We start from the raw sequence: 26,591 nt of genomic DNA on the forward strand, positions 1-26,591 counted from the left end.
CAGGACAAGGAGGAGTTATCTTCCAAAAGCAGACATGCCTCAACACTTAGAAGTTATTAATACAATTTACTGCATCAATAGCTTCAAGTGGAAAAAACACAGAATCCTCCTAAAAGAGGCTGCAAAAGCCTTTGATGAAACTCAAAACCCATTTCTGAATAGAATTCTTACCACAGTAGAAACAGGACATGCTTACCCAACAAGGGCTGCCTGCCAGCAGGCAGCCTCAGGCCAGTGCCTTGAGGGGTGAGCGCTCCGCCCAGGCTGTGCCCGAGAACCAGGTACCAGATGTGACACTCAGCAGAGGCGCACGGAAGCCAGAGCACCCCCCCCCCTTGACACAATCAGAAGATGGAATGGAAGCCACGTGCCACTGACGTGGCCACGAAGACTAGAAAGCACTACAATGTTACCCCAGCACGAAATGTCCGAGAACTGCATAATTAAATTATAAAGAAATAAACCTGATACCTACTGAAGGACCCCAAAGTAGACCACCACCTGCCATCCACTGACTGGGACTCCCCCATCCTCAAAGTGATTCATGTGCTTATGTGATCCCGGTGTAAATGGTGTGGACCCAACAAACAGGACAGGCCATCTAGAAGAGGGACTGCTGAAGAATTAACCAAGAAAATGGAGTAAAGAATATCAGAAACTTTCCCCAGATACAAAGATAGGACCTAGAGCTATAGTAACCTAAGTTATTACATGACCTTAAATTACTGTTGGTGAAGAAGAAGATGAAAGAACAGACCCTCCTCCCCTATTAACGGGGATGGGCTTAAGACAGGTATGACCTTTCAGATCTGGGGGGCTGCTGGTCACCCGTCTGTAAGTGGCATCATGTAAAAATCCATCCGGGAAGGACTAGGGTCTAAGAGTAAAAGGGAAAGATACAAGAGTGCAGGAAAACAGAAGACCAATTTTATCATGTGAGCAGAAACACCTTCCAGGGCCAGAACCCAAATCCAGACCCCATAAAGGAAAAAGACCACCAAAGAGAAAACAGAAAAGCTCGCAAAGCTGTGAGGGGAACACATCATAAACCAAACTCACATAAGCCACCCAATGGAGAAACATTTGCCCTGTAAACAGCCACAGTACACAGAAAGCTCCCGTAAACCAGTAAGAAGACGACAGCCCATAAAAACACAGGCAATGATTTTGAACATCAATCGTATGGAGCAAGAAACACAGATGGCCCCCAAGCATAGGAAATGCTCCTTTGTACCCGTAAGTTCAGTTTCAAACACAAATGAACTACCATCTTTTATGGGTCAGATTTAAAAGATCAGTGAGTCTGGAAATGCGGGTTGGCATGCTCCCGCAGCGCTGGTGCGAACAGTTGTCAAGAAAAGCAATTCAAAATGTACCTGTCCTCCGATCCAGCAATTCAACTGGGAGAAATCTCCCCAACAGATAAGGACTCAACTGGCAAAGTGCACAGTCCAAACGTAAAAGGATGTCTGTGACAGAAAAACCACAGCCAACCTGAGAACCCCTAAGGGCCCACCTGCCAGGGACCCGAGGATCCTGCCACGGCACGACCCCACCTCGGCATGTGGGGAGTGACATGTGACAGTGCCACACTGTCCCGAGACAGTGGAAAGGTGGACTCCAGGCCGAGGGGTGATCTGTGACCCTGCTGAGGATGAGAAGTGTGTGGCAGAAGGAGGGAAGGCTGCAGAGGCAGACTCACCTGCTCCACGTGGGGCTCCTTGGCGAAGGAGATCCTGGCAATGGAGTGGGACGTGATGCACAGCTCCTGCCCATTCACCTCGCCCTCTTCCACCTCCACGATGCCTGCAGGGGCCATCAGAGCTCAGCAGCCATCACGCTTGCTATGCCCACTGCTCCTACCACCTGCTCCTGCAACTGGGGCTTCAGCAGTTCTGAATGCGGAAGCCGGAGCCTCCCAGGCGTCAAGGGGGAAAAACTTGCCGCAAGTCCTCTTATAGCCAGAGCAGAGGATCTATGGAGGGTCACCCTGTTGTGGGGGTGGGGAGGTGCCCTGATGCCAGCCCTGCCCCATCACACAGCCCAGGGAGCCTCCTCCATCTCCAGCTGCTGGCTGCCCCCTGACTTCTAGCTCGCCAATGCCCTGGGCAGGCCCACTCCAGGGTGGGCTGGTCTGGACTGTTCAGCCTCTAGAAAGTGAGACACACTCGAGCCAGGGAGCAAGGTAAAGGTCAAGTTGCTATGTTTTTAAGTACTCTCTAATTAATGAACCTGGTGAACTATCTTAGGGTGGGCTCCCACTGGGGACAGAATGGATTTGCAGACACAGAACTGGCTGCATGGTGAGCTTCCTGGTTCTTGTTCACACCTGCGTGTGGAGGCTGAAAGAGGCCGTCATGCCAGCGCCGGAGCAGCTCAGGAGCAAAGGGAAGCAGCCCCTCTCACCAGCAACCCCTGCCAGCACGCCCTGCCAGCTCCGTGGAGCCTATCCAAAGGCCAACGCTTCCCACACTGACAGGCACTTGATTATCCCCCGCAGACGTGTCCACGAGCACGGACACCCCCAAAGGCCACTCTGAGAGCCAGAGACAGATGCTGCCTCCCCCACTGGCTGCCCCTCTGCAGGCAGGCGCAGGGCATGGGCAGGGGAGGCCGGGGACGGCCGCCGAGGGAGGTGTACCTGTGTTCTGGGCACTGACGAAGGCCACCTTGTTGGTATCGGGCTTGAGGCGGATGAAGCCACACTCCCTGTGCATGGGTTTGCGCGTGTCCGGGTGGAAGGCGTTGAACCTGTGGGCAGCAGGTGAGGTGAAGCCCCGGGTATCAGATGTCCCCAGAGAGAGAGCCAGACTTTGTGGACACAGTTCTCGCACTTTATAAAGCCCCCCACCCCAAATATAAAATAATGAAGTTTGCTGGGGTGCCTGGGTGGCTCAGTAGGTTAAGTGATCGACTCTCGATCTCAGCTCAGGTCTTGATCTCAGGGTTGGGAGTTTAAGCCCCACGATGGATGGAGAGAGGACTTAAATAAGTAAGACGTTAAAAAAAAAAAAAAAGTTTCTTGTTCATGTGGAAAACAGAGATGCATAAAAGACACAGCCCAAGAGAGATGAGTGGGCCCCAGCCGCCAGGTGCCTCAGGACCTTTCACCAGACTAGGAGCAGCTCTCCCACATGCGCCTCCCTCTCTTGTTCATGTCTGCTGTCCCTCCGTGCTGTCCCAGTCACCACCATGACTGACCCTGACCCTGGGATGGGACCTTGGGACCTATAAGGTAAGTGGCCGGCACCCACAGGGCCCCCTCATGGTTCTCAGTCCTAAGCACCCCACATGCCCAGTAAAATCCCAGCCTTACACCGGGCTTTGCCTCTTGTGAGCAATTTACAGGTAAGTAGCAGAACAGGAGCTGAGTCAGGATGCGGCTGGAGGGCCACCGAGGACTTTCGCTCTGCTGTGTAGTAAGGCTCTGAGAACGACCACACTAACGGCCTCTCTGGGACCTCCAATCGCTTGGGGCGACGGGGACCGGGGGGGGTGCAGTTTAAAGGAAAGCCATGCCCTTTTATTTTCAGTAACATGGGGGTGACTGGTTTCCACTGGGGTTAAGTAAGCATGGAATGAGGGATTTAACTGAGCACAGGCACCTACTTTCGTGTTTGCATGAACAAGCCTGAGATTTTGTGGTCATTTCAAAAACACGAGACACCCGGAAAGTACCATTTTCACCCATGTGATCAGATTTGGGGCAGAAAGGGGGGGCCTTTCTGAAATACAACCAGGTTCCTTTGGCACCGTCCTGCCTAACGCCTCTTATCAGCCCGGAGCTGCTCTTGCAAGCGATCGGGCCTGCACTTACGAGAAGTTCAGCACAGGCTGGCCCACGTGGGAGATGTACACCTCCTCCAGGTATTGGAAAGGCTGCAGCGTCGGGAAGGTCCCGGCTCCCGGCGGGTCTGACAGCCAGGTACCCAGCATCCAGGACAGCGGCTCCACCACGGGGTTCATCGTGGGAGGCTCTGAGGACAGAAGGAAGAGGCAGTCAGTGGGCTGTAAGCATGCCCTGCTGAGCTGTGTGTGCAAGTGTGCCCTTGCAACCACAGCAAACCCCGTGTGACCATGAATATGCTGCCAGCCACCTGTTAGGAGGGGGAAAAAAAAGGCAAACAATTCGCAAAGGTCATCTTGCCACCTCCGACTCTTCGCAGGAAAGACAAGTGGGTCTGGGGGGTGGAGCAGTGTCAAACCAAGCCAAAGGAATATGGGGCCCGAGGCTGGCAACATGGCTACTGGTGAGAACGGAGGTTCGCACCTCCAGCTTCTGAGCCCCAGGGGACAACACAGGCCGCCAGGACAGGGAGGGTGGCCAAAAACCCGCTCCCTTCCCCATCCAGTTAGTGCTTCTGGTCCTGCCTCTGATCGCCTGTGAACAGCTGGGAAGTGAGGACAGCAACAGCTGAGATCTGTGCCATCAAACTCTTGTAATTAGACAAGACACAGTTAAGTTAGTTACAATCTCTGGTGGAGATAAGCACTAAAAGCTTCAGAAGCAAAGGTCTGGGCTGTAGGACTCCGCAGAGCCCCAGAGAGGTGCTGTCCCCCTCAGCCCCCCAGGGCACCTGCATCCTGCTAAGCAAAGATAGCAGTGCATCAGGAAATAAGGATGCTGAATGGAACGTGCCTGAGGTGACAAGCAGAAAGGGACACGCGGCTGTTGGGTGTTTTGAGTCCTAAACTGGGAGGGCCGAGGATAGCTCCCTGAGATGTGTGTAGAGGTCGCGGCAGGAGGGGTCCCATGAACTTGGGGGTCCCTGGAGAGTCCAGCGCAGGAGGTGCAGGGAGCAGGAGGAGGGTAGCCTGGGCTCCACGTCACTGGTGGAAGCCGTGGCAAGTGCCAGATTTAGGGTCTGGTCTGCAGGCAGAGCGTGGGCTAACAGCTGGGATGTGGGGCAGGACAACAAATGGTTCACGGCCATGAAAACAGAGAAGGCTAGAGGAGGTGTGCTGGTGGTTGGGGCTGGCGGTCCAAAGGGCCACCCCCTCGGCTCTGACAGCTCATGTCCCATGGTTTGCAGAACAAACAGAAATAGTTGTTTTTCCACCAGCCGTGGCCTCTGAGTTGCTCTCTGATGGGTATACTTGTCGTGCTTTGGGGTTGCACGGAGGAAAAGCCTGCCTGTGAGCTTGCCACTGGACTGGCCCGCCTGGCTGCCCTACCACCTGGGTCCTCATCAGTGGACGGTAGGCAGGGCGGTGTGCTTCCCTTCTGTGCTCTCCTTTCTGGGCAGGGCTGCTGAGTGGTGCCCTTCCTCCGGGGTCAGCCTGCTGCCTGGAGAGCCTGTGATGGGGCTGTAGTGGCCTCCAGCTCTAGGAAAGAGCCCTCTGTGCCCCTTCTCCTGGGCCCGAGCTGCGGGACTCCGCGCTCCTGTTCCCGCTCAGTGTCCCCCCCTCCCCCACCCCGCCCCATGGCTCCCATGGTGGCTCGTCAGGGGTGACCCCCTCAAAGGAAGGCAGTGGTGGGAAGGAGCCTAGCCCTGTCCTAGATGGTGCACCCCGTCCCCGGCAGCTCCCCAGCCCGAGGCCGGCCTCTTCCCACCACAGGTCCACAAGCAGCCCCTCCTCTGGGACACGGCCCCACTGGGAAGACCCTGAGGGCAGGAGCCCTGTCCTCATCGAATCCGCTCTTCTGGACGACCCAGGGAGGGGGAGCTCCTCCACCACTGGGTGCTCGGGAGACACACACAGAGGATGAGACAGAGACAGGGAAAGCCCCAGAGAGACAGACAGAGCTGGGTCTTGCTCTTATCTTCCCTCAAAGTCTCTCTGGGTCACTCTGTGGGAACACGACTGGGGAAGTGAGCATTATCATCTATACCAGAAAATAGCAAAAAACTATTAACATACAATTAAAAACCTCCCTCCTGAGCCTGAACTTTCTGGGAAGATAGGTCACAGCCCCCCGAATGCGTGTGAGGGCTGTGGTAGGTGGAGGTGGCCTGGGCAGGGGCCCTGGGACCCTGTCTGTGTGGACAGGACAGGGCGTCATGTGTCGCTTGCCGAGGGGTACTCAGCGGCTCCATCACACTGTGCAGAGCATGGGAGTTGGCCTGACAGTGGACCCGGGCCTGGAACCCAGCACTGGGGGAGCGGTGAGCAAGCCAAGGGACACTGTGCCACCTGCCACCGCCAGGGCCCCAGGAAGGCCATGAGCACCTGTCTCAGCATGGAGTGAAGCAACCACCTCTGGGGAGAAAGGGCCCTGAGGAGAGATGAACTAGGGAAGGCGGGCGCCCATGTGGGGCAGTTGGTAGAGCGTCCAACCCCTGATCTCCACTCGATCGTCATCTCAGGGTTCCAGGGTTGGGGTGTGTTGGGCTCTGCATTCGCAGATCATCTGCTTCTCTCCTTCTGCCTCTGTCCTTCCCCCAACTCATGTTTGCACGCCCTTTCTAAAATCAGTAAGTCTTAAAATAAATAGATGTGGCAATATTGATTTAAAAAAGAAAGAACTACAGAAAGAAGTGGCCAGAAAGCCCGAGCTGCAGAAGTCAGGAGAGAGCGCCCAGAGCTCCAGCACATGGAGGCTGGAAGGGGCCTGCCAGACGGCATGGGACTTAGGGCAGAACCAGACCACAGAGGGGACAGGAAAAAAAAAAGTGACGTGAGAAGGTCAAAAGGCCCTCGTGCCGGGGGCCATGCGCAATGTGCGGCCTGTGCTGGGACAGCACCCACTCCGCTGAGTGTCTGAGCTCGGAGCCCCGCCTGGCACTAGGCCTGCTGCAGGGCGTCCCGTTACCAGAGGACACACACCCACACAAGGACTGCTGCTCACAGCTGCAGGATGTGGACGATTGGCTGTAAGAAGGAATGAGGCACTGATGCGAACTACCATGTGGAGGAGCCAAGGGAAAGGAGTCACACAGTCAGGCCACATGCTGTGGACTCCGGGCACCAGGGACGTGAGAGCAGCACGTCCACAGAGGCTGATGGCAGAGCAGGGCTCCCCGCACAGTGGTGTCCTGCAGAAGCTTCCAGAGCTACACTCACAAGATGCATAGGGTTTTAGAGTCGCCACCACTTCGTCTGACACATGGGCTATGACCTCATGGCCACACGCTGACATTGGACCTCACTGGTCCACCGAGACGTGGTTTAGGGGTAAGATACACTCTGGATTTCAAAAACTCAAGGCAAGAAAGGAGGACTTCAGACATCTTATTAACTTTTAGGAATTGATAATTACACGTTGAAATGATAATATTTTGGATAATACTGGGTTAAATAAAATATATTAATATTTTTAAAGTTTTTATGTATTTATTTTTCAGTAACCCTACAACCAACCATGGGACTCGAACTCATGATCCCAAGATCAAGAGTCAGATGGTCCTCCAACTGAGCCAGGCAGATGCCCCAAGTTACATAGAATATATTATAAAAGTTATCTCCACCTGTTTCGCTTTACCTTTTTATTTTTAAAAGCAAGCTCTAGGTCCAACAGGAGGCTTGAACTCACGACTCTGAAATCAAGAGCTGCATGCTCCTCTGACTGAGCCAGCCAGGTTCATCTCTACCTTTTCAGTGTTGCTATCGTACAATTCTCAACTGGGTATGAGCTGGATGGCACCACAGTGGACAGTCTCAACACGAACACTCAGGGAACTCTGCTCCTGTGAATTCTGAGGACATCGCAGCTAGACAGCCTTATCCATGGGGAAGTGTCGGCAAAGGGATTCCCAGCCAGTCCTGAATGTGGTCCACAGGAGAACAAGTAGTGGTCACAGGTGGTGAACGGCCCGACCATGCAGGCACTGAAGCTGCTGGAAGCAGGGGAGACGGGGAGGAGGCTGCAGGGCAGGCCCACGGTTTGCCACTGAGCAGCAATGTCACTGAGGCGGGCAAACCAAGGCACAGATCAAGTGGGAAGTTTTTATTCTAAAAGCAAAACACCACAGGCACAATATAAAAAATAAGGCAGAACGAAGGCCAAACACACCTGAAGTCACACATGAAAAGAAAAACCTTTTCAGACTGGATCACAAAGCAAGACCCTCAATTCTCACTGTGAGAGAGGCAGAAAGAAGAGTGATTCGGAAAGGCATACCAGAGCCAGGCAAAGGTGGGCAGTAGGAGAGTAAGCATCACAATCTCACTGGGAGGGACAATGAACTTCAGGCCAAAATGCATTAAACCGGACAACAGCTTTGTCAGGACGAATACCCCACCATCAGTGAGCCCAGCGTGCCCGATGCCGCAGCAGCACTCACAGTCCAGGACCCGCGGGACACACACCGATGCTCACAGAAAGCAGCGAAAGGGAGTCCGGCCTGCTCCGTGTCCAGGTGACCTCCACACCTCCAACAATGAGAAAGCTACATCTGGTCAGGGACACAGCACACAGCACCTGAAAACTATGGAGTACACCTTCTTTTCAAGTTCTTCTGGAATATTCATGAAAATGGGCCTTAGAAATGGTCAGAGAAAATCTGTAAGTTTCCAGAAACAGAAAAAGTTCCTACTATGTTGTCTAATTAGAATGCAGTAAGGCTAGAAATTAAAACACTATCTGATTTCCCTTAACAATGTTATGCCACAAAAGAGAAGCCAGACACAAACATGCACGTATTCTGATTCCATCTACGTGAAATTCTAGAAAAGGATGAAGAGTGCCAGCAGCAATGGGATGGGGGCCAGGGTTGGGGGGGCAAAAGAGAACCCGGGGATTCTGGATGGGGGTGCGGTCCCACAGGTGTCTGCACCCATCTGAAGTCACGAGGGGAACACCTGAGGGCTGTTTCACTTACTTAAATTGTACCACAATGAAAACACTCAGAGGCAAAACAAACATAAAACAAAACAAAACAAAACAGAGCCTGAAATGCCTGGACCTGTTTACTACGTTACTGCAACAAAGGGCCAAGGGTGGTCAGGTGACAGCAGCCTAGCCTTCCAGGGCCTCCGGTTCATGCCGGCCAACTGCTACCCACAGGGGGAGGGCCTTCTGTTGCAAATCTTCTGCTATTTTAAGAAAATCCAGAACTATTGATTTGGGGGTTAAATATTCCAATTTCTAAAGGTGTAACGGAATTAAAGCAGCAACAACAGGTTGCAGTGTGAGGCGTGAGGCATGGGTCAGCCGGTCAGCGGGGAGCGAGAGCACAGCAGTCCCAGGCCAGGGCCTGGATGTGCAGACATCCTCCCGACATCCCTCTAAGGGCCCAGGCCCTGAAGGCGATCCTTGGTGGACCCCGGGCCCTTCTGCCTTGGCCCTCATTCACTAGTAAGCGAGAGAGAGAAGACAGGAAAAGGTGTTCCAGGGAGGGTCCTGTGAAGGGACAGGGAACGGGGCACCATGACAACCACGTGGCTAACAAATGCAGACAAACACAGAGCCTGGCCTGCAGCCTCTACCTCCGGGGCACTGGTGCAGGGCCTTGGGACAAGAGAGCTGCCCGCAGCGCTCCACTAGCCCAGGTCAGGCCTGTTTGCACTCTGCTGGGTGATGACATCCCCCGGTCACATCTGAGTGCAGATGCTGTGCTGTGGGGGCTCAGGCAGGGGACATGAGGACAGCAGGGGAGGAACTGGGTGAGGTGGAATAGGGGGACGGCCTGCCTGGGGTGGGGACAGAGGCTGGAAGCCCTGAGAACAGTTGCCAGAACCAGAACACAGGAAGAGGGGCTGAGGTGATGTGGGTCAGGGAAGGGGATGAGGAGAGAGTAGGAGGACCGGTGGGGTTCAGGTGGAGTCAAGTCCAGCCATGGCTGGAGGAGGATAGGAGAGGGCAGAGGCCATTCCAGGACTGGTCAGAACCCCCGGAGGGGTGAGCTCCACATGGCCATGGCACCTGAACACGGAGTGGGAGGGTGTCCCCAGAAGAGCAGGAGGGAGAGATGGCTGAAGGCCTAACTTCTGCCTCTAACCAGGTCTGTCAAAACTAATCCCATCGCCTCCACCGTGGTGGGAAGGTGTGCACCAGTTACATGGCACCTGCATAGGTGCGGCTGGCCAAGCCTCATGGGAGCACGACTCAGTGTCATGTGGGCTGACTTTGAGCCCACAGAGCCCCTGCGTGGTGGCCGTGCGGCCAAAGGGATGCAGTATTCACTGGATGGCAGAATAAAAAATCCTAAAGTGACTCTCTGAAGTCAGAAGCACATTCTGAGCAGAAAAAGGAAGCACCTGCGTGGGGCTGAAGGTGCATGCTATTAAATCCACGTCAGGACACACTCCCCTGGCAGCCTGGCTTTCCCTACCAGCACACACGCCCAGCATCCAACACCATTAAGCCACGATGTGGCATCTGACTCTGCATCCAAGCTCTGACGGCTCCGAGGATCGTGTCAAAGTGAGCTCTCCTGGCTGCGTGTCATTTGCTCTAACTGTAAGGAAGGTCACCTGAATAAGGGGCAGTGGTAAACCCGCACGCCTCCCCCAGTGGCTCCCACACCGGCCAGCAATGGGCTGAGCCAGGTTGCTCTGCGGGGTTGGCTCCGCCCCCCAACCCCCCTGCAGTCCCTGCACCTGCAGCACCGTCCACTGAGCTGCCTGCCACCATTTTTCCTGTGTTCAGGGAAGCCTTGCAGGGGAGAACCGACAAGTAATTCTGAGACCCACATGTCCGCTTCCAAGAGCCTACAGTGTATCTCAAAATTCATCCAACTAAATCCTTAGGACTTGTGTATTTTTCTCCACGTAAATCATACTTCACTAGAAAAATAAAAGTAAAACAGAAAACATAAAAAATAAGGGATTTAAGCCTATTTGCCACTTTTAACCTCTTCAAGTAAACTGGACACTTTTATATGCATTTTTTTCTTACTGCTTTTTGCTTTTTTTAAACATCTCAACCAAAATGCAAAAACAAGAATTTAAATTTTCCAAGAAAATTAAATTTTCATTTTTTTGGCCTAAGACAGCGAAAGCAAGCTTACCCATCAGTGATGGTGAGTTTTCTGAACTCCAGACACGGTCAAGGTTCTTCAAGGTTGTTTTCTGCCAATTGACGGAAAACGTCTGCACCTGGCTGTTAGCAGCTTGGCAGGAAGTGAATGCCAAACTGAAGACGGCATTCTGGGAACTGTAGTTCCACCCTAGGACATGGCTCCTCAGAAACCCATGGGAGACCAGAGACCTGGAGGGGACTGAGCCTGGGATGTGGGAGCAGATCAAGTCAGATCAGACCATGGTGGGACAGGCAGGGAGTGAGGAGCAGGGCTTCCGCTCTCTGCTGCTTCCCCTGGGGAACATAGAGGGAGCTGATCTGTGTCATGGGGAAGCAGGCAGAACCAGGCACGTAGCAAAAGCTGTTTCTGGAACAGTCCCTCTGGAAACTCCTGACGTGTCCCCTGTCTCCCAGGGGGCTGGTGGCCCACTTATCTTGGCTTTAAGAGCCAATGCTTGGAGACTTCTCTGTCTCCTGGCAAAGGTGCCAGCAGGCAGGTCCAGGACCCCAAAGAAAGGAAGGGAGCAAACACATTCACTGGGACAGACTGCTTCCGGGCACCTCCCACCGTCACATCGCTGTGTTAGTGACAACAGTTTCCGACACAACACGGAGAGAGCCCAGGCCGAGCAGACACTGTTCTTGCATGGGTGACCTGTTTCCCACTTGCCTGGCACACTGGGGGAGGCTGCTCTGAAATGATAGCAAGACCCTCACTTTATTACCCATGAAATGAGAAGGTGTGTGTGCACACAGAGGAAAAAAAGAAATGACTGGAAGTAGAGCATGTTTCTATAAAACACAAAAGACCGAAAACGAGACCCAATAATTTTAATTCGCAAAAGTTATGGCTGATTACTTAACTCAAAAGTCTCCACTGAAAAACTTAGAAAGTGATTTTGATAGAATGATTAGTTATTAAAATTGGCAGCTTTCCTACACGTTAACAATAACCAGATTTCTAACAGGGGCAGGGGCTTCAAGGTTTAACTCTGAACTGTAAAGAGCTTAGAAGCCATAACTCCTGTCCTTACAAAAGGAAAAACAAAGAACAAACTGAAAAATCAGTGACTTTGCTTGGACCCATTAGAGAAATGAGTCCCAGGTCTCCCAGAACTTGGAGGACGTGCTCCCCGGGAGCGGATGCAAGCTGATAAGGACCACAGATGGCAACCGGGCAGGAGGCTGGAGCTGAGCGCAGGTAGACAAGCATGACAGACACTTTCCTGGAGGCCCCCCGCTTCCAGGGGTCTGACTTCCACGAATCTAACCAGTTCTCACCATGAAAAGACAAGAAAAAGGGGCACTGGGTGGCTCAGTTGTTAACCAGTTGCCTTGGTTCAGGTCATGATCCCAGGGTCCTGGGATCAAGCCCCCCATTGGTCTCCCTGCTCAGCGGGAACCCTCCTTCTCCCTCTGCCCATTCTCCCTGCCTGTGTTCCCTCTCTCGCCGTGTCTCTGTCAAATAAATAAATTAAATCTTGAAAAAAGAAAAAAAAACAAGAAGAAAATCCCTTGTCTCTGCAGTGGGAGGGGAAGGAACAGTCCTGAACTAAAGTCAGAGCATTCTCCAAGAGGAAAGGAGGTTCCGCATGGAAGATGATCTTACCTGAGCTTTATTTACTTCAACTGGGGGCAGGACTTTCCCCACCAGCCCCTCCAGCCTTCCCTTCTCACTCCCCAAAGACTCATGAAGGTCACAACCCAGAAACACAGGCCACACAAGGCTGAACCTCAACACTGATACTGCAGAGCGCCCCCCTCCCCCACACCACTCCTCAGGGCTCCCGCAGGTGTAAGAGGATCAGAGCAGAAAAAGCTCCAGGTGCGCTTGCTGGGAGGGAGTCCTGAGACAAGCAGTAAAGGCTTGAGAGGAATCTGAAGCCACCGAGATTACACTGGAGGTTAGACACGACCCAACTGCCAGGCAGGCCAACCTGATACCTCAAGCAAAAGGCCTGTTTAGCTCAGCTTCTATTACCTGTTACACCACGTCCACCTTTCAAAAAAACTACAAGCCATGCTAAAAGGCAATGAAAAAACGCAACCCGAACAGACATCAGAACCTTGACACAGATGAGGCAGTGGTTCTGGAATCCTCAGACCTGGAACTTAAACTGATTCATCTAAGGGTTCTAATGGAAAAAGCACACAACGTGCATGAACAGAGGGGCTCGGTAGGAGAGGACGCCGAGGAAGAAGCCAAAGGAAAGGCTGCACACCCAGAGCTGCAGCAACAGAAGTGAAGCCTGGGGTGCATGAGGTCGAAGACAGAGCCGGTGAACCGGAGGATATTCAGCAGAAACTCCCCCACTGAGATGCCAGGAGCAGCACACACAGAATATGGGAGGACTGGGGGACAATTACAAAAGGGATATGTATACGCAATGGACACAACAGAAATAAAGAAGATGTGTAAAGTAACAGCAAGAAGTTTTCGGAATTAATGTCAGACAGCAAACCACAGATTCAGGAAGCCCAGATGACACCAAGCACAATAAATACCAAAAAACCTACACCTACCAAAAAAAAAAAAAAAAAAAAAAAAGCTAAACAGGCCTTTCACTTGAGGTATCAGGTTGGCCTCTTTGGCAGTTGGGTCATGTCTAACCTTTCATATTCTAACTGTCCAAAACCAAAGATGGAGAGTCTTGAAAGAAGCCAGAGGAAATAGTTCTCACCCATAGAACAAAATGGGTAAGAATCACAGTGGGTGGGTCATGTAAGCAAACAAGAGTAGAATTCTTTATCGAGACAGCCCTTCAAACACAAGACCATAGGCTGAGTGAAATTAAGAAGGAACTTTAAATGAAAAACAAGGGGCACCTGGGTGGCTCAGTGGGTTAAGCCTCTGCCTTCGGCTCAGGTCATGGTCCCAGGGTCCTGGGATCGAGCCCCCCATTGGGCTCTCTGCTCAGCAGGGAGTCTGCTTCCCTCTCTCTCTCTGCCTGCCTCTCTGCCTACTTGTGATCTCTCTCTCTGTCAAATAAATAAATAAAATCTTAAAAAAAATTTGTTAAATTAAAAACAAAAATTAAAAAAAGAGAGAAGAAAATAAACTGCCCTTCAAAAGTAAAGAACTGAAGACTTTTTCAAACAAAAACAGAGGGAATTACATGCCCTCTAAGAATTATTAGAGGTTCTTCAGGGAGGAGGAGGACGTAGGACAGAAACCTGAATCTGTAGACAGGGGAGAGCGCTGGAGAAGGAATATGTGAAGGTGAAATAAAATTCTTCCTCTTTCTTCTTCTATTTAAAAAAGATTTATTTATTTATTTGGGAGGGGAGAGTAGGGGCGGGAGCAGGGGAACAGAGTCTGAAGCAGACTCTGCCCCAAGTGGAACCCAAGGCAGGCCTCAATCCCAGGACCCTGAAACCACGACCTGAGCTGAAACTGAGTCGGAACACCCAACCAGCTGCACCTGGCAGGTGCCCCCCTCTTACTCTTAACTGATGCAACAGGTAAATGTTTGTTCAGATTAATGATAGTGTGGTTACAACACACGGACAAAGCAAATGAATGACATCAATTTTACGAGGGATGAGAGGGAGAAACTGGCGTGGACCTGGAGGAGCTGAAAATGACTCCACGGTACCCATGAACAAAGTTCCCGCAAGAAGTAAAACCCACCTGCTAAGGAAGGGGGACATCACGCGCAATGCTCAGTCAAAACCAGAGAAAGCAGAGAAGGAGGGCAGAGACACAGAAGAAGCCAACAGAAAGTTGTTACGGACAAGGGCAGAGACACAGAAGAAGCCAACAGAAAGTTGTTATGGCCAGGAGAGGTACTAGTCCAAGCTGAAGCAGGAACCACTTTAATGTGAGTGGTCCAAGTACACCAGTGAAAAGATGGAGACTGTCAGAGTAGACTAAAGAAAAAGACCAACTATATATCACCTAGAAGAAACCCACTTCAAATATAAAAACACAGATCAAAAGTACAGAGAGAAATATCTGTCATACTAGCACAAATCAAGAGAGAGCTGGACGAGCTGTATTAACTTCAGACAAAGCAGACATTGGGACAAGAAAGATTATCAGTAGTAACAAGGATCATAATGTAATTAATAACCAAGGTGTCAATGCTCCAAGAAGACGAGGGTCCCTGATGCCTGCGTACAGGAGACAAAGACTGACAGAACTGTAACAAGAACAGACAAATCCACTGTACCGCTGGAAACTTCAACACTCCTCTGTCAGGAACTGGCAGATCCAGCAGAAAATCAGGAAGGACTTGAACTCAACCGCATCATCAATCACCGGTCTGTGAGCTGCTGTGATAGGTGACTTCTGTGTCCATTTGAAGGGGCTAAGAGATGCACTCAGAGCTGGTAAAACATTACTCCTGGATGCGTCTGTGAGGGAGTTTCCAGAAGCATGTGAATTGGTGAATGGATTAGAGAAAAGGCCCTCCCCTATGTGGGTGGGCACCGAAGGCCGGCCAGAATAGAACAAAAGGGCAGGGGAAGGGTGAATTTGCTCTCTGGTTGAGCTGGGTGTCTTCTCAGTCCTAGGACATCAGCGCTCCCATCTTCAGACTCAGTCAGACTCAGATGCAGACTTATACCCCATCTACTCCCCCACCCCCCCGACAATGCTCAGGCCTTTCAACAGGGACTAAATTATGCCCCCAGCTTTTCTGGCAGCCCCCATCCTGCCATTCATAATCATGGGGGCCAATTCCTGTAATAAATATCCTATTCTGTGTGTGTGTGTATATAGAGAGAGACACAGATATCTACATCTCCATCCTCCATCCTACTGGTTCTGTTTGTCTGGAAAATCCTAACAACTACTTCATCCAACAGTAGACACATGTTCTTCTCAAGCTCACATGGAACATTCACCAAAACCATAAAACATATCTTCACAAATTTAACAGACTAGAAACCAAACAAAGTCTATCTGGACCACAACAGAATTAAATTGGAAGTCAGTAACAGCAAGGTAGTAAAAAAAAATCCCCAAACATTTGTAGATTAAATGAGATACTTCTAAATAGTAGGTGGGTTGAGAAATAAAAAATTATTTGAACTAAACAGAATTTAAAATATACTTTATCAAATTTTGTGGGGTGTAGTAAAAGCAATGTTTAGAGGAAAATTTACAGCACTGAATGAGTATATTAGGAAAAATATCTAAAATCAACAATCTAAGTTTCCACCTTAGGAAAATGGGAAGAGAAGAGCAATTAAGTTGAAAGCAAGCAGAAAAAAAAAAAAATAAAATTAGAACAGAAACCAATAAAACTGAAAACAAAGACAAACAGTAAAGTGAACATCAAAGATTTTTTAAAAGATCAGTAACATTGATAAACGTCAAGCCCAGTTAACTAAGAACAGAGAAACAGGGCATAAAATAGCAATATTATAAATAAAAAAGGGCCATCACTACTAATCTTGTGGACATTAAGAGGGTCAGTCAGAGGGAAATACGAACAACTCTATGCCCACATATTTGATAACTTAGGTGAAATGGACCAATTCCTTGAAAGATATATACTACCAAAACTCACATAGAACTAATAATCTGAATTGGCCTATATCCCTCAAAGAAATTAAATAATCTTCCAAAACAAAAAGCACCAGCTCTAGATGGGTTTATCAATGAACTATACCAAAGAATTAAGGAAGAAATTCTACAATTCTCTACAATCTCTTGTAGAAGGTAGAAGCAGAGGGAATATTTCCTAACTCATTCTATGAGATGCACAGTATTGTAATACCAAAACCAGACAAAGACATTATAGGAAAGGAAACTACAAATATCTCTTATGAACACAGATGCAAAATCCTTAATAAGCATTCAGCAAATTGAGTCCAAAAATATAAGAAAGTGAATTAAACACCATGACTGCGGGTTTATTCCAGATGTGCAAAGCTGGTTCAGCACTCTACAACCCATTAATGTAACTCTTCACACCAAAAGGCTAGAAGGTAAACCACATAATGACAGCAGTAGATGCAGACAGACTGTTCGACAAAATCCAGTACCCATTCCTGATAAAAACTCTTGATAAACTAGGAATAAAAGGGAACTTCCTAATAAAGAATATCATCGATAAAGCCTTACAGCTAACATCATACTCAATGGTGAGAAACTCAAAAGCTCTCCTGCTAAGATCAGCACCACTCAGAGTCAACAATGTGCTGGAAAAATCCTACTTGATGTAATAAAAAAGGAAATAAAAGGTTACAGGTTGGGACAGAAAAAATAAAACCATCTTTGTATCCAGATGACATGACTATCAATGTAGAAAACCCCACAGAATTGAGAAAAAACTCCTGGAATTAATAAGCAATGGCAGCAAGGCTGCAGAATACAAGGTTAACATATAGTTGTTCTCTCAGACACCTGCAAGAAACAACTGGAATATGAAACTCTGATGAAAATAAAAGATCAAAATAAATGGACGTATAGTCCACGTTGATGCACCAAAGGCTCAACACTGTTAAGATGTCAGTTCTTCCCACGTTGGTTTATAGAGTCAACACAATCCCAACGTCAAAATCCCAGCATGCCATTTCCTGGAAATCAACCAGCTGATTCCCAAGTTTATATGGAGAGCCAGAAGACCTAGGACAGCCAACACAACACTCATGAAAAAGAATAAAGTTGGAAAACTCACAATCCCGTATATTTCAAGACTTACCAAAAGCTACAAGCTACACTAACCAAGACAGCATGATACTGACGAAAGAGGAGCTACAGAGATCAACACAATGGAGAGCCAGAAGGAGATCCACACTAATTCATGCACCTGATTTTTGACCAGGGAGCGAAGGCAACTTGATGGAGAAAAGGTAAGTCTTCTCAACAAATAGTGCTGGAACAACTAGACACTGACATAAATATAAGTAAGTGGAAACACATTCTAGGTTTATAGAAACTTGACATTGTTTAAGTGTTGCTACTAAGCAAAGCAATGTACAGATTTGATGCAATCTCTATCAAAATCCCAGTAACGTTGTTTGTAGAAATAGAAAAACCCATTGTAAGATTCAGAAGGAATCTAAAGGGCCCCGGAACAGCTAAAACATTCCTGAAGAAGAACAAAACTAGAGCACTCCTACTTCCGGATTTCACAGCTCACTACAAAAGCTACGGTAATAAAAAGTGTGGTGTCAGCATAAAGACAGACATACGAAACGATGGAGCAGAATACAGAGAGCTGGAAATAAACCCTTGAATATGTATGGTCAACTGATTTTTGACAACGGAGCCATGACCATTCAACAGAGAAAGGACAACGTTTTCAACACATGGTGCTGGGATAACTGGGGATCCTATGTAACACCATGTATAAACATTTACTCAAAACAGATCAAGAACCTCACTAAGACCTAGAACAATAAAACTCTTACAAGAAAACAGCGCAAAAGCTTCACAGCCACAGACTTGGCAATGATTCCTCAGGCACCACACTAAGGGCACAGGGAATACAAGAAAAAAACAGACAAACTCGACTTCATGAAAATTTTAAAAATTTGTACATCAAAAGGTACTACCCACAGAATAAAAGGGTACCCCAGAGAATGGGAGAAATATTTACAAACCCGATTTCTGATCAGAGATTGATGTTTGCCGCAGAGAGAGAAGTCCTAAAACTCAGCAATGGGTAGAGGAAGAGCCCAACTCACAAAGGGACAATTGAGACTTTTCTCCAACGACACACAAATGGCCAATAATGCATGAGAAGATGTTCACCATCACCAATAATTAGGGACACGCTCACCAGAGCTGCAGTGAGACAGCGTGTCACACCCGCGAGAATGGCTGGGATCAAGTGGACAGGAAACAGCTAGTGTCAGTGAGGACGCAGATGGAGCCTGTGCTCTGCTGAGGGAACGTTAAGACGGTGCAGTCGGCATGGAAAACAGCACGGGCTTCTCAAAGGAATTAAACAGAATCACCACAGGGTCCGGCAAGTCCACTTCTGGGTATTTACTCAGAACCACAGACAGTAAGGTCTGGAAGTGGTCTGCTCACAGCAGCACTGCTCATGATGGCGAAGATGCGGATGCAGCCCACATCTGGCGCGAGATGAGTGGATGAGCACGATGTGGTCTGTTCACATGAAGGAATATGCGGATTGAGCCTTAAAAAGGAAGCAGATTCTGCAACACACCACGATGTAAGGACATTACGCTATGCAATAAGCCAGTGACAAAAGGACAAACACAAGGATGGTTCCTCTTACACGAGCCACTCAGAGTCGCCACTCAGAGTCGTCAGGATCAAGCAAAGAAAGCAGAATGGTGATGCCGAGGGCTGCAGGGAAGGGAGAGGACAGTCACCGCTTCAGAGGTATCAAGTTTCAGACTGACCGCAGTTACAGGATGGACAGTGGCGACAGCTGCACAACCATCTGAATGTTCTTAATACCTCGGAGCTCGACACTGAAAAATGGTTATTACAATGGTAAATTCTTTATGTTCTGTATATTTTAACTCAAATGTAAAAAAAAAAGGGGTAAAACAAAGAGCCATCGAGGCACAAAAAGAGAGGAACCTTAAATATACACACATTGCTCAAGTGGAAGCAGACAATCTGAAAAAGCTGCCTGTCCACCCCACAGGGTCCATACAGGCCACGTATTCCACCTACAGGACATTCTGGAAAAGGCAAAACAACAGAAACACTAGAAAGACCAGTGGTGCCAGGGCTTAGAAGGGAGCACAGAGATTTTTAGGGTGACGGTAGATCCATGAGGGTACTGAGGTTCCCCTTGTATCACAGTCCAAGCACAAGACAGTGCACTTTGACCTGCACGAAGGACTTCAGTCACAGCCACGTATCGGGGTTGGCTCCCAACATGCAGGGAGTGAACCTCTGGGCTACCAGGTGGGCCAGCATGGGTGGTCAGGCAGCTTGGACAGAAACCATGGCAGGAGGGGTGGACGCCTCCCTGCAATACCCCGTGAGAAGGCCAGTCAGCACCAGCTTTCTGGAGGCCAAACCTCTGTACCTAGAACCTGCAGGCCCCGGCCAAGCTGCCCTGTTGCACAGAATCTGTCCAAAGACAAAGGATCGGCTACAAATAAAGGGCTGAATAAACACGTGGACGGCTCCTTGGACATAAAATCCCTAAAAAGTTTCCTTCACTGACCACAAATTCATGACAGCACTGGGCACCACTAAGACAGAAGACACTTTGAGTCAGGAGTCCAGACAGCTCCCAGAGGCCATGCCTAGGAAGCCCCTCGCCCTCCTCACCCCTCCCACTGCCACTCCCCAACACCTCTTGCATCTTGCACCCCCACCCCCAGCGACCAGCCCCACCCTCCAGGGAGCATTGGGGCAGAGGTGCAGGTACACCCCCTCCACCAACCCCCTCCCCAGGCAACTTTGGGGGCCCCAGCACACTCCTCTTGGCTCTTAGGACTCCACGTCTCCATCCCACCCACCAGCAGCACAGCTGCTTGCTCGTCTCCACCTCACAGATAAAACTTGCCCCTGGAGCCATGTTCCCCTTGTTCCCCTTCGGTTACTGTACAGGGTCCAATCCTTCCTGGCTAAACCTCTTCACCAAAGTGCCTCACCCCTGCCCCGCCTTCACCAGCCCTGGACCGGGCAGGATTCCCAATGCTCCCAACTAGAAAGTGATCACCAGTGACCCCATGTGGCTGAAGCCAGCCATCTTTTCTCCATTCTGATCAGAGCTGGATCCAACCCCGCTGAGCAGCCCTCATTTCCTCTCTAGGCTGCCATGACCCCACATTCCCTCTTTCACTCTCTCCTCCTGGGCCCTCTCCTGCCACCCCTCCACAAATATGTCCTGCTCCTAAGCTGGGCCCTGGCCCCGTCTCCAGCTATAGCTTCTCCAGGAAACCTCATTCTGTCCCATGGCTTTAAATGCCCAACCTCATCCTGACACTGCAAACACAACGAAACTTCAAGAGAACAGGTGTGGGCGTGGGGCATCAGCACCTAAGGAGCATCTCAAACTCAATCCTCTCAAAGTTTTACTGTGCTAGGAGTTCCAAAAATACCATTAGATACTCCCCGAGAAGAAGAAACATTTGGATACAATAAATGGCGATGAGCTACGTAACTATCAGATGTGTCCTTACGTCTCATTCCAGCTGATATGGGGAAGCTGGGACTGGGGAACCAAGATCCCACACAGTCCCAGCCAGCAGAACGCAGGGGAGGAGGTGGGGGAGGGGAGCACAGCAGCTGGTCAGGGTCAGCTCCAATGGTTACAGAGATGAGCCTCAGTGATCCTTGGTAAAACCTGACAGACACCCACTAGAAGAGGAGAAAAGGAGACAAGAAAAACCCAACAAATTAAAAAAATAAGACCGCAGGCACAGATTCCAAACAAACAATAATCCCAGGTAAATGGATTCAAAGGCTCTATAAAAAACACAGACCCGCAGACCGAGTTAAAATACAGCTAACAAATAAAGGGCCATAAAGGAGTTTGCAAAATAAGGAGATAAAGAAGTAACACTTCAATGGGGACAAAAAAGGGGTGCTCCATGCTGATAACGGTCAGGAACACCTGGGCATCTATTGCAGGGCAGGGAGCTGGCCAGCAGACTCCATGCTCTCTGGCAGGGACCAAGGGACTCAGGAAGTCACGGCGCAGATCTGTGGACGTGCAAGCTGGACCCAGGCTCAGAGGCACAGAAAACAACATGACCAACTACTGGGGCTGATACATTTCTGCTCAAACCACAATGAACAGTCACAAAAACAGTCTGAGTCTCAACCAGCACAAAATCCCAAGATTGAGCCCCCAAAGCAGCTACCTTTATGTGACCAAACCACTGGGCCTTAAAGCAATAAAGTTTACAAGTAATCACAAAAAAGGGAGGGGGGGCCACAGGTGAAACAGGTGAGGGGATGAGAACACACTTATCTTGATGAGCTCAGAGTCTAGTCTCCGGTTCTTGAATCACTCTATTGTACACCTGAAACTAATACAACACTGCATGCTAATTATGCTGGAACTTAAAAAAGAATACAATTTTAAATAGAATATTTGAACCTGTCCCAAAAAAAACCCCTACAAAAATTAGCTCCCCTTCCCCAATGCATCCATCCACTTGAAAAACTTCCAAGCCCTTCTAAATCACTCAGTTAAAAAAGGGAATAAAGACTGAACTGACTATTCAGAAACAAAAAGCAACGAGAGCAGCACGAGACAAATCCTCGTGGGGACCTGTGGGATGGAAGCAGCAAAACACCTTGGAGGGCAGGTATCAGGAAACACAAGCTGCACACACAGAAGCTAAGCGCGTCCCTCCGGGGGCCAGAACAACAGAGTTAAACCAGAAAGTAGAAAGAAGCGAGGATTAATGAAGTGGAAACAGCAATGCGGCCTTGCTCAATGGAGCGAAGGGTTAGCTGTTTGGAAAGTCCTGTGACCGCGTCAGACCTAGGGAAGTCTGACCAAGAAGAACAGAAAAAGGTACCAAAGTAGTATCCGCTATGAGAAACTATAAAAGCAGCTTTAAAATGCTAGCAGACAGTACCTCAGGGGTCCTCCGCTGCAGGGGTCCTTCCCCCAGCATGCATTACGGAAAAGCACAGGATGGGTCTCTTTTTTCGCTTTTGTTTTTGGTTGTGTTAAGGGTGGTTGCCCAGGGGTCCAGGAGGTCTTGAACAGCCTGTCACACTGACAGCCTCCCACCCCCGCCCCCGGAGTGTTCATTATGTCGGGGAAGACAAATAGTGATCCAGAGGAAGCAAACATAAGCAGGAAAACATCCTTCATGGACACACAGCAGGTAAAAGATACTATACTCAGGATGCAAAGAATATCTTAAAACCAATTTTTACAAGCACTAAGTAGTAAGAAGAAGAGCTGAAACAGAGCCAATAAACAAACAATGGATAGGTTAGATATGTATCCAACCCATCAGTATCAGTACAAAAACATGTATGGAAAAGCACAGAAAATAAGTCACACAGGAAACTCTAAAAAAGACCAAAAGGTGGGAGGTGAGAAATGGCGACTCTCACCACTTCTTCGCCCATATATCCCTGTAATAGTTTAAGTTCTAGAATGAATATATTCTACTGTAAGAGACACTTAAAATTTTAAGGTAATTATTAAAGTTCAAAATGATGTAACTTCATGGATATTCACTAAAATACAAAAAGAAAGAAACTCCCCGTGACTTTCAGACCCTCCCACCACTCTTCTAACAGCTGGCTGTGTCTACATTCTGCAATGGGACGCTAACAGGGCTGGCGCCGGGGTGAGTGTGAGGCATGGAGTGGAAGCGGCCTTGCCCCTGTCCCCGTGGGAGACCGCGCAGCGAGGGGCTCTCCTGGCAGCCACGGAATGCCTCCCCTCTCACAGGCCGAACCCTCACGGCTCCAGATGCCCCTCAAGCGCCCCGGAGTGAAGGAAGCTTCCAACCGGGGCTCCCCCTCTACCAAGTACAGTGACCAGCGGAGCCTCCTCCCGAGGCAGCCGGGTGCTTGCAACACGCAGGAGTGCTCAGGGACTGTGGGCCATGCAGCCCGAAACCCGTCCCCACAACCAGGCAGTGCAGGCGCGTGAGGCTCTGGTACTGACCGCGGCTGAAGGGCAGCAGGCTGCTCAGGTAGGGGAAGCTCACTCTCCGCAGCTCGTCCAGCTTCTCCTGCAGCTTGCGCACCTGGCTGTCGGAGCGGCTGACCCTCTGGCGCAGGCTCTTCAGCTCGCCGTTCTTCTTCTCCACCTGCTCCCGCAGGCAGCACACCTGGCTCTTGTTCTGTCGGGAGGAGAAGCAGTAGGAGTGCAGCGAGTCGATGAGCTTGCAGGCGCCTGATGCTGACAGGATGACCTCGTTGATGGACATGGGGCTGGCGTCGCTGTGCTCGCTCTGGACGGCCTCTGCCGCTGGCTTCGGGGTCACGTCTGTCGGGGGGGCAGAGGGGCTCTGGGAGGGCTTCTGAGGCGTCGCGGTGAGTGATGAGCTCGGGGGGCTCTGGGCCAAGCCCTTGTCGGGCCCCAAGCTGCTCCCGCTACAGCCAGGCTCCACATCTCTCTTCATCCTCTTTCGGTCAACAGGCTCTCGGGGCACAGACGCCCTCTCTCGAGTGTGCTTGGAGGAGAAACTGTAAGAATGCAGTGAGCCAATAAACTTGCAGGCCCCAGACCCTGGCGGGGTAAAGTCATCCACGGAAATGCCGCTCTTATCCACCAGGCCACCATCAGAGGCGGCGGCGGTGCTCTCACCACTGGCCTCCACGGCAGATGTGTCTGCCTCTCCCTGACTGCCCGCTGCCGCTGCTGCGCTGGCCAGACCATCGCCTAGAGCTCCTTCCGGGGCCTGCCACGTGCGCTCCTGACTGGCGGCATCCTGGGAGGCCCTGGGGGCAGTCTCACACTGCAGTGCAACTTGCTTTGCCTTTCGGGACCCTGGCTTGGCCATTGGGTTTTCCCCTGAGGACGACGATGAACCTGTAGCTCCTTTCCCGTCTGCCCCGCTTGTGTGTCCCCTCAGGCCCCCTGAGGACTTTCTGGTAACCTTTCTCCTTGTGCGGCCATGACCTCCAGTGCCCCTCTTCTTCTCGGGCAGGTGGAAGATGGAGGGCACCGCCGTGGGCTTGAGCAGGCGATGCTGATCCTCCAGCCTTTTGGAGAAGCTGTCTTTGGTGAAGTGTTCACTACAGAGGAAAGAATACTTAGTGGGGGTCCAGTTATCCCTCTGAACAGCTTTTAACCACTGGATCAAACGTTTTGAGTCCTTTAGGGGGAACCTGCAGGCAAAATGACAACAGAATTAGAAATAACTGCACGTCTCCTCCCAAATTTATCAACTATAAAGGCAAAACAAGTGTTTCTGTAAATACCCAATCCTGTATTGACTTCAGTCATTTAAAAATGTTAGTAAAAATTTAAGGAACACCTACTTGGAAGTAAGCATGAGACAGATGACAGGCTCACTGCCCACCCTTAAGGCACTTACAACTGGTAGGGCAGATAGAGGATGAAGGTAACCCCTCCCAGGCTGTGGTCAATGCCCGGTACGAGAGGTCACACAGGACGGCACCCAACAACAGGAAAGCCTTCAGGAAGCCCTGGAAATAGCTGCTAGAAACACACAGCTGAACAACCCTCCTGGTGTGCCTCAGATGCAGGCTGGGTGCTAAGGCAGGGGTGGTTAGTTCCCCTGCTCAGAAGCCAGGCCCGGTCCTGGGCCGCAGAGAGGGGAGCAAGGAAGCCAGAGCCTCTGTGACAGTGCTTGAGCCCAGCCTGAGCCATGACTCAAGCAGCTGAGCTAAGACGAGGTCAGACTCAAATGCTGTAGTCCCCCATTCCTGCTACAGTCCCACTGTCAGGAGGAAAACTGCTTTTTGAAAAAGCAACCAGCTCCTGGAAAGTACTGAATAGGATACTTAGTAATCACTTCTTCTCAATAAAACAAGATCTCTATTTAGAAAACTGGAAGGAAACTCTATGCAGGGGTGGGGTGGTTAGTCCCGAGGGCTATCTGCTCCACCTGAGGTCCTCTAACCCACCTGGGGCCACTGTGGACCAGAACCAGGACCCAGACAGATACTAACTCCCCAGAAAGCTCTGTGCAACATGGCTTTCCACACTTCCTCAATGTTCTGGGAGCCCGCTTCCCCAAGACCCCGATTCGCACATCCTTTGCCCCATGCCAGCAAAGACCATTGTGAACGCCAAGGGCAGCCTTCTGTGCGGTGCTCTGCCTAGCTTTTGAAAGCAATATCAAAACTTTACGGGACAAAATCGCTGAAGGAAACTCAAGAAAGCACAGTGGCTGGCCTCCAAAACAATGTATTACCAGTTCCTTCGATAGATTGTAACAGCGTGAGAGAACAAACCACTGAGAATTTCCAATGAAGCTACAGGTAACATGCCAGTCGAGCCTCCAAAAGCTAACTCCCTGTAACCCAAAACAGAAGTGCCCACGAGGAGGCTTTCCAAGCTCTACTCCTGAAGCCCTCAGGAAGGGAGCCGGGACAGAGAAAGCAGAGCCCTCTCCCTGCCTTGGCGTCCGAGCAAGAAGTGGCCCAGAGGGCCCGTGCACGCGTCCGGCTGAGGAGCCGGCCTCGCCCTGCCCCAGGCAGGATGTCCCGGGACGCCCCGCAGCGCGGCAGGGCCACTTCTCCCCGCGATGGCGAGGACCCTGCTACAACCTGCGTTTGCTCAGCCACACTCCCGATGGCACAAATCAAGGCAGGCTCGCTCGCGATCAAAAAAGCACAAAAGTCACAGCAAATGTAAGAGGACAACTGACCCAAGAGCGTCTCCAGAATACACTGGAGACTGCTGGTACCAGCGCGAATCAATGGAGCGCAGGGTGGCCGCGGGGCTGGGGGGAGAGGGCGGTGGTGGTGGCCGTAAGGTGGGCGCCGGGGGGCCGAGGGATGGCCTCCGGGTGGTCTCCTAGTCGGCGTGGGGTGGGCGCCGGGTGTCGGAAGGATGAGGGGCGGAGGGGCGGGGGGGCCGCAAGGGGCAGCCGGGGGCCGCGAAGGGGGGACGCCGGCCGCCGTGGCCCGAGACGCCCGGCCCAGAGACGGCGGCCCGGGCCAAGGTCACACAGCGCCCGACGCTGACTCACTCGCGGGACCGGCCCCCAGGCCCGGCGCACCGAGGCCCTCCCGCCTCGGGCCGGGCTGCGCGGCCTCAGTTTCCCCGCGGTGCCGGGCCGGGCCGGGCCGGGCGGGGGCGTGGCCGGCGGGCCGCGCGGGCGGCGGGCCGGGCGGCGGCGG

The 26,591-nt window shown here is 50.8% G+C and overlaps 1 protein-coding gene across 2 annotated transcripts in view; it reads right to left on the reverse strand.

Annotated features, from left to right (window-relative positions):
* The window catches only part of LOC111144614 (THAP domain containing 4), a 40,243-nt gene that overhangs the window by 13,529 nt on the left and 123 nt on the right, over positions 1-26,591 (reverse strand). Inside the window, exons 2-5 of one of the 2 annotated variants that reach the window (XM_022499001.1) lie at positions 23,440-24,608; positions 3,818-3,977; positions 2,642-2,751; positions 1,703-1,806 (exon numbers count right to left, since the gene is read on the reverse strand). In XM_022499001.1, coding sequence (XP_022354709.1) covers positions 1,703-1,806; positions 2,642-2,751; positions 3,818-3,977; positions 23,440-24,608 — 1,543 coding nt within the window. Of the gene's footprint in view, positions 1-1,702; positions 1,807-2,641; positions 2,752-3,817; positions 3,978-10,892; positions 10,936-23,439; positions 24,609-26,591 lie in introns of those variants that run through there. The other variant, XM_022499011.1, reaches the window with a different exon arrangement.

This window comes from Enhydra lutris, unplaced genomic scaffold (assembly GCF_002288905.1).
Source record: "Enhydra lutris kenyoni isolate GAN:26980312 unplaced genomic scaffold, ASM228890v2 scaffoldscaffold1, whole genome shotgun sequence".
NCBI classification, from domain to species: Eukaryota; Metazoa; Chordata; class Mammalia; order Carnivora; family Mustelidae; genus Enhydra; species Enhydra lutris.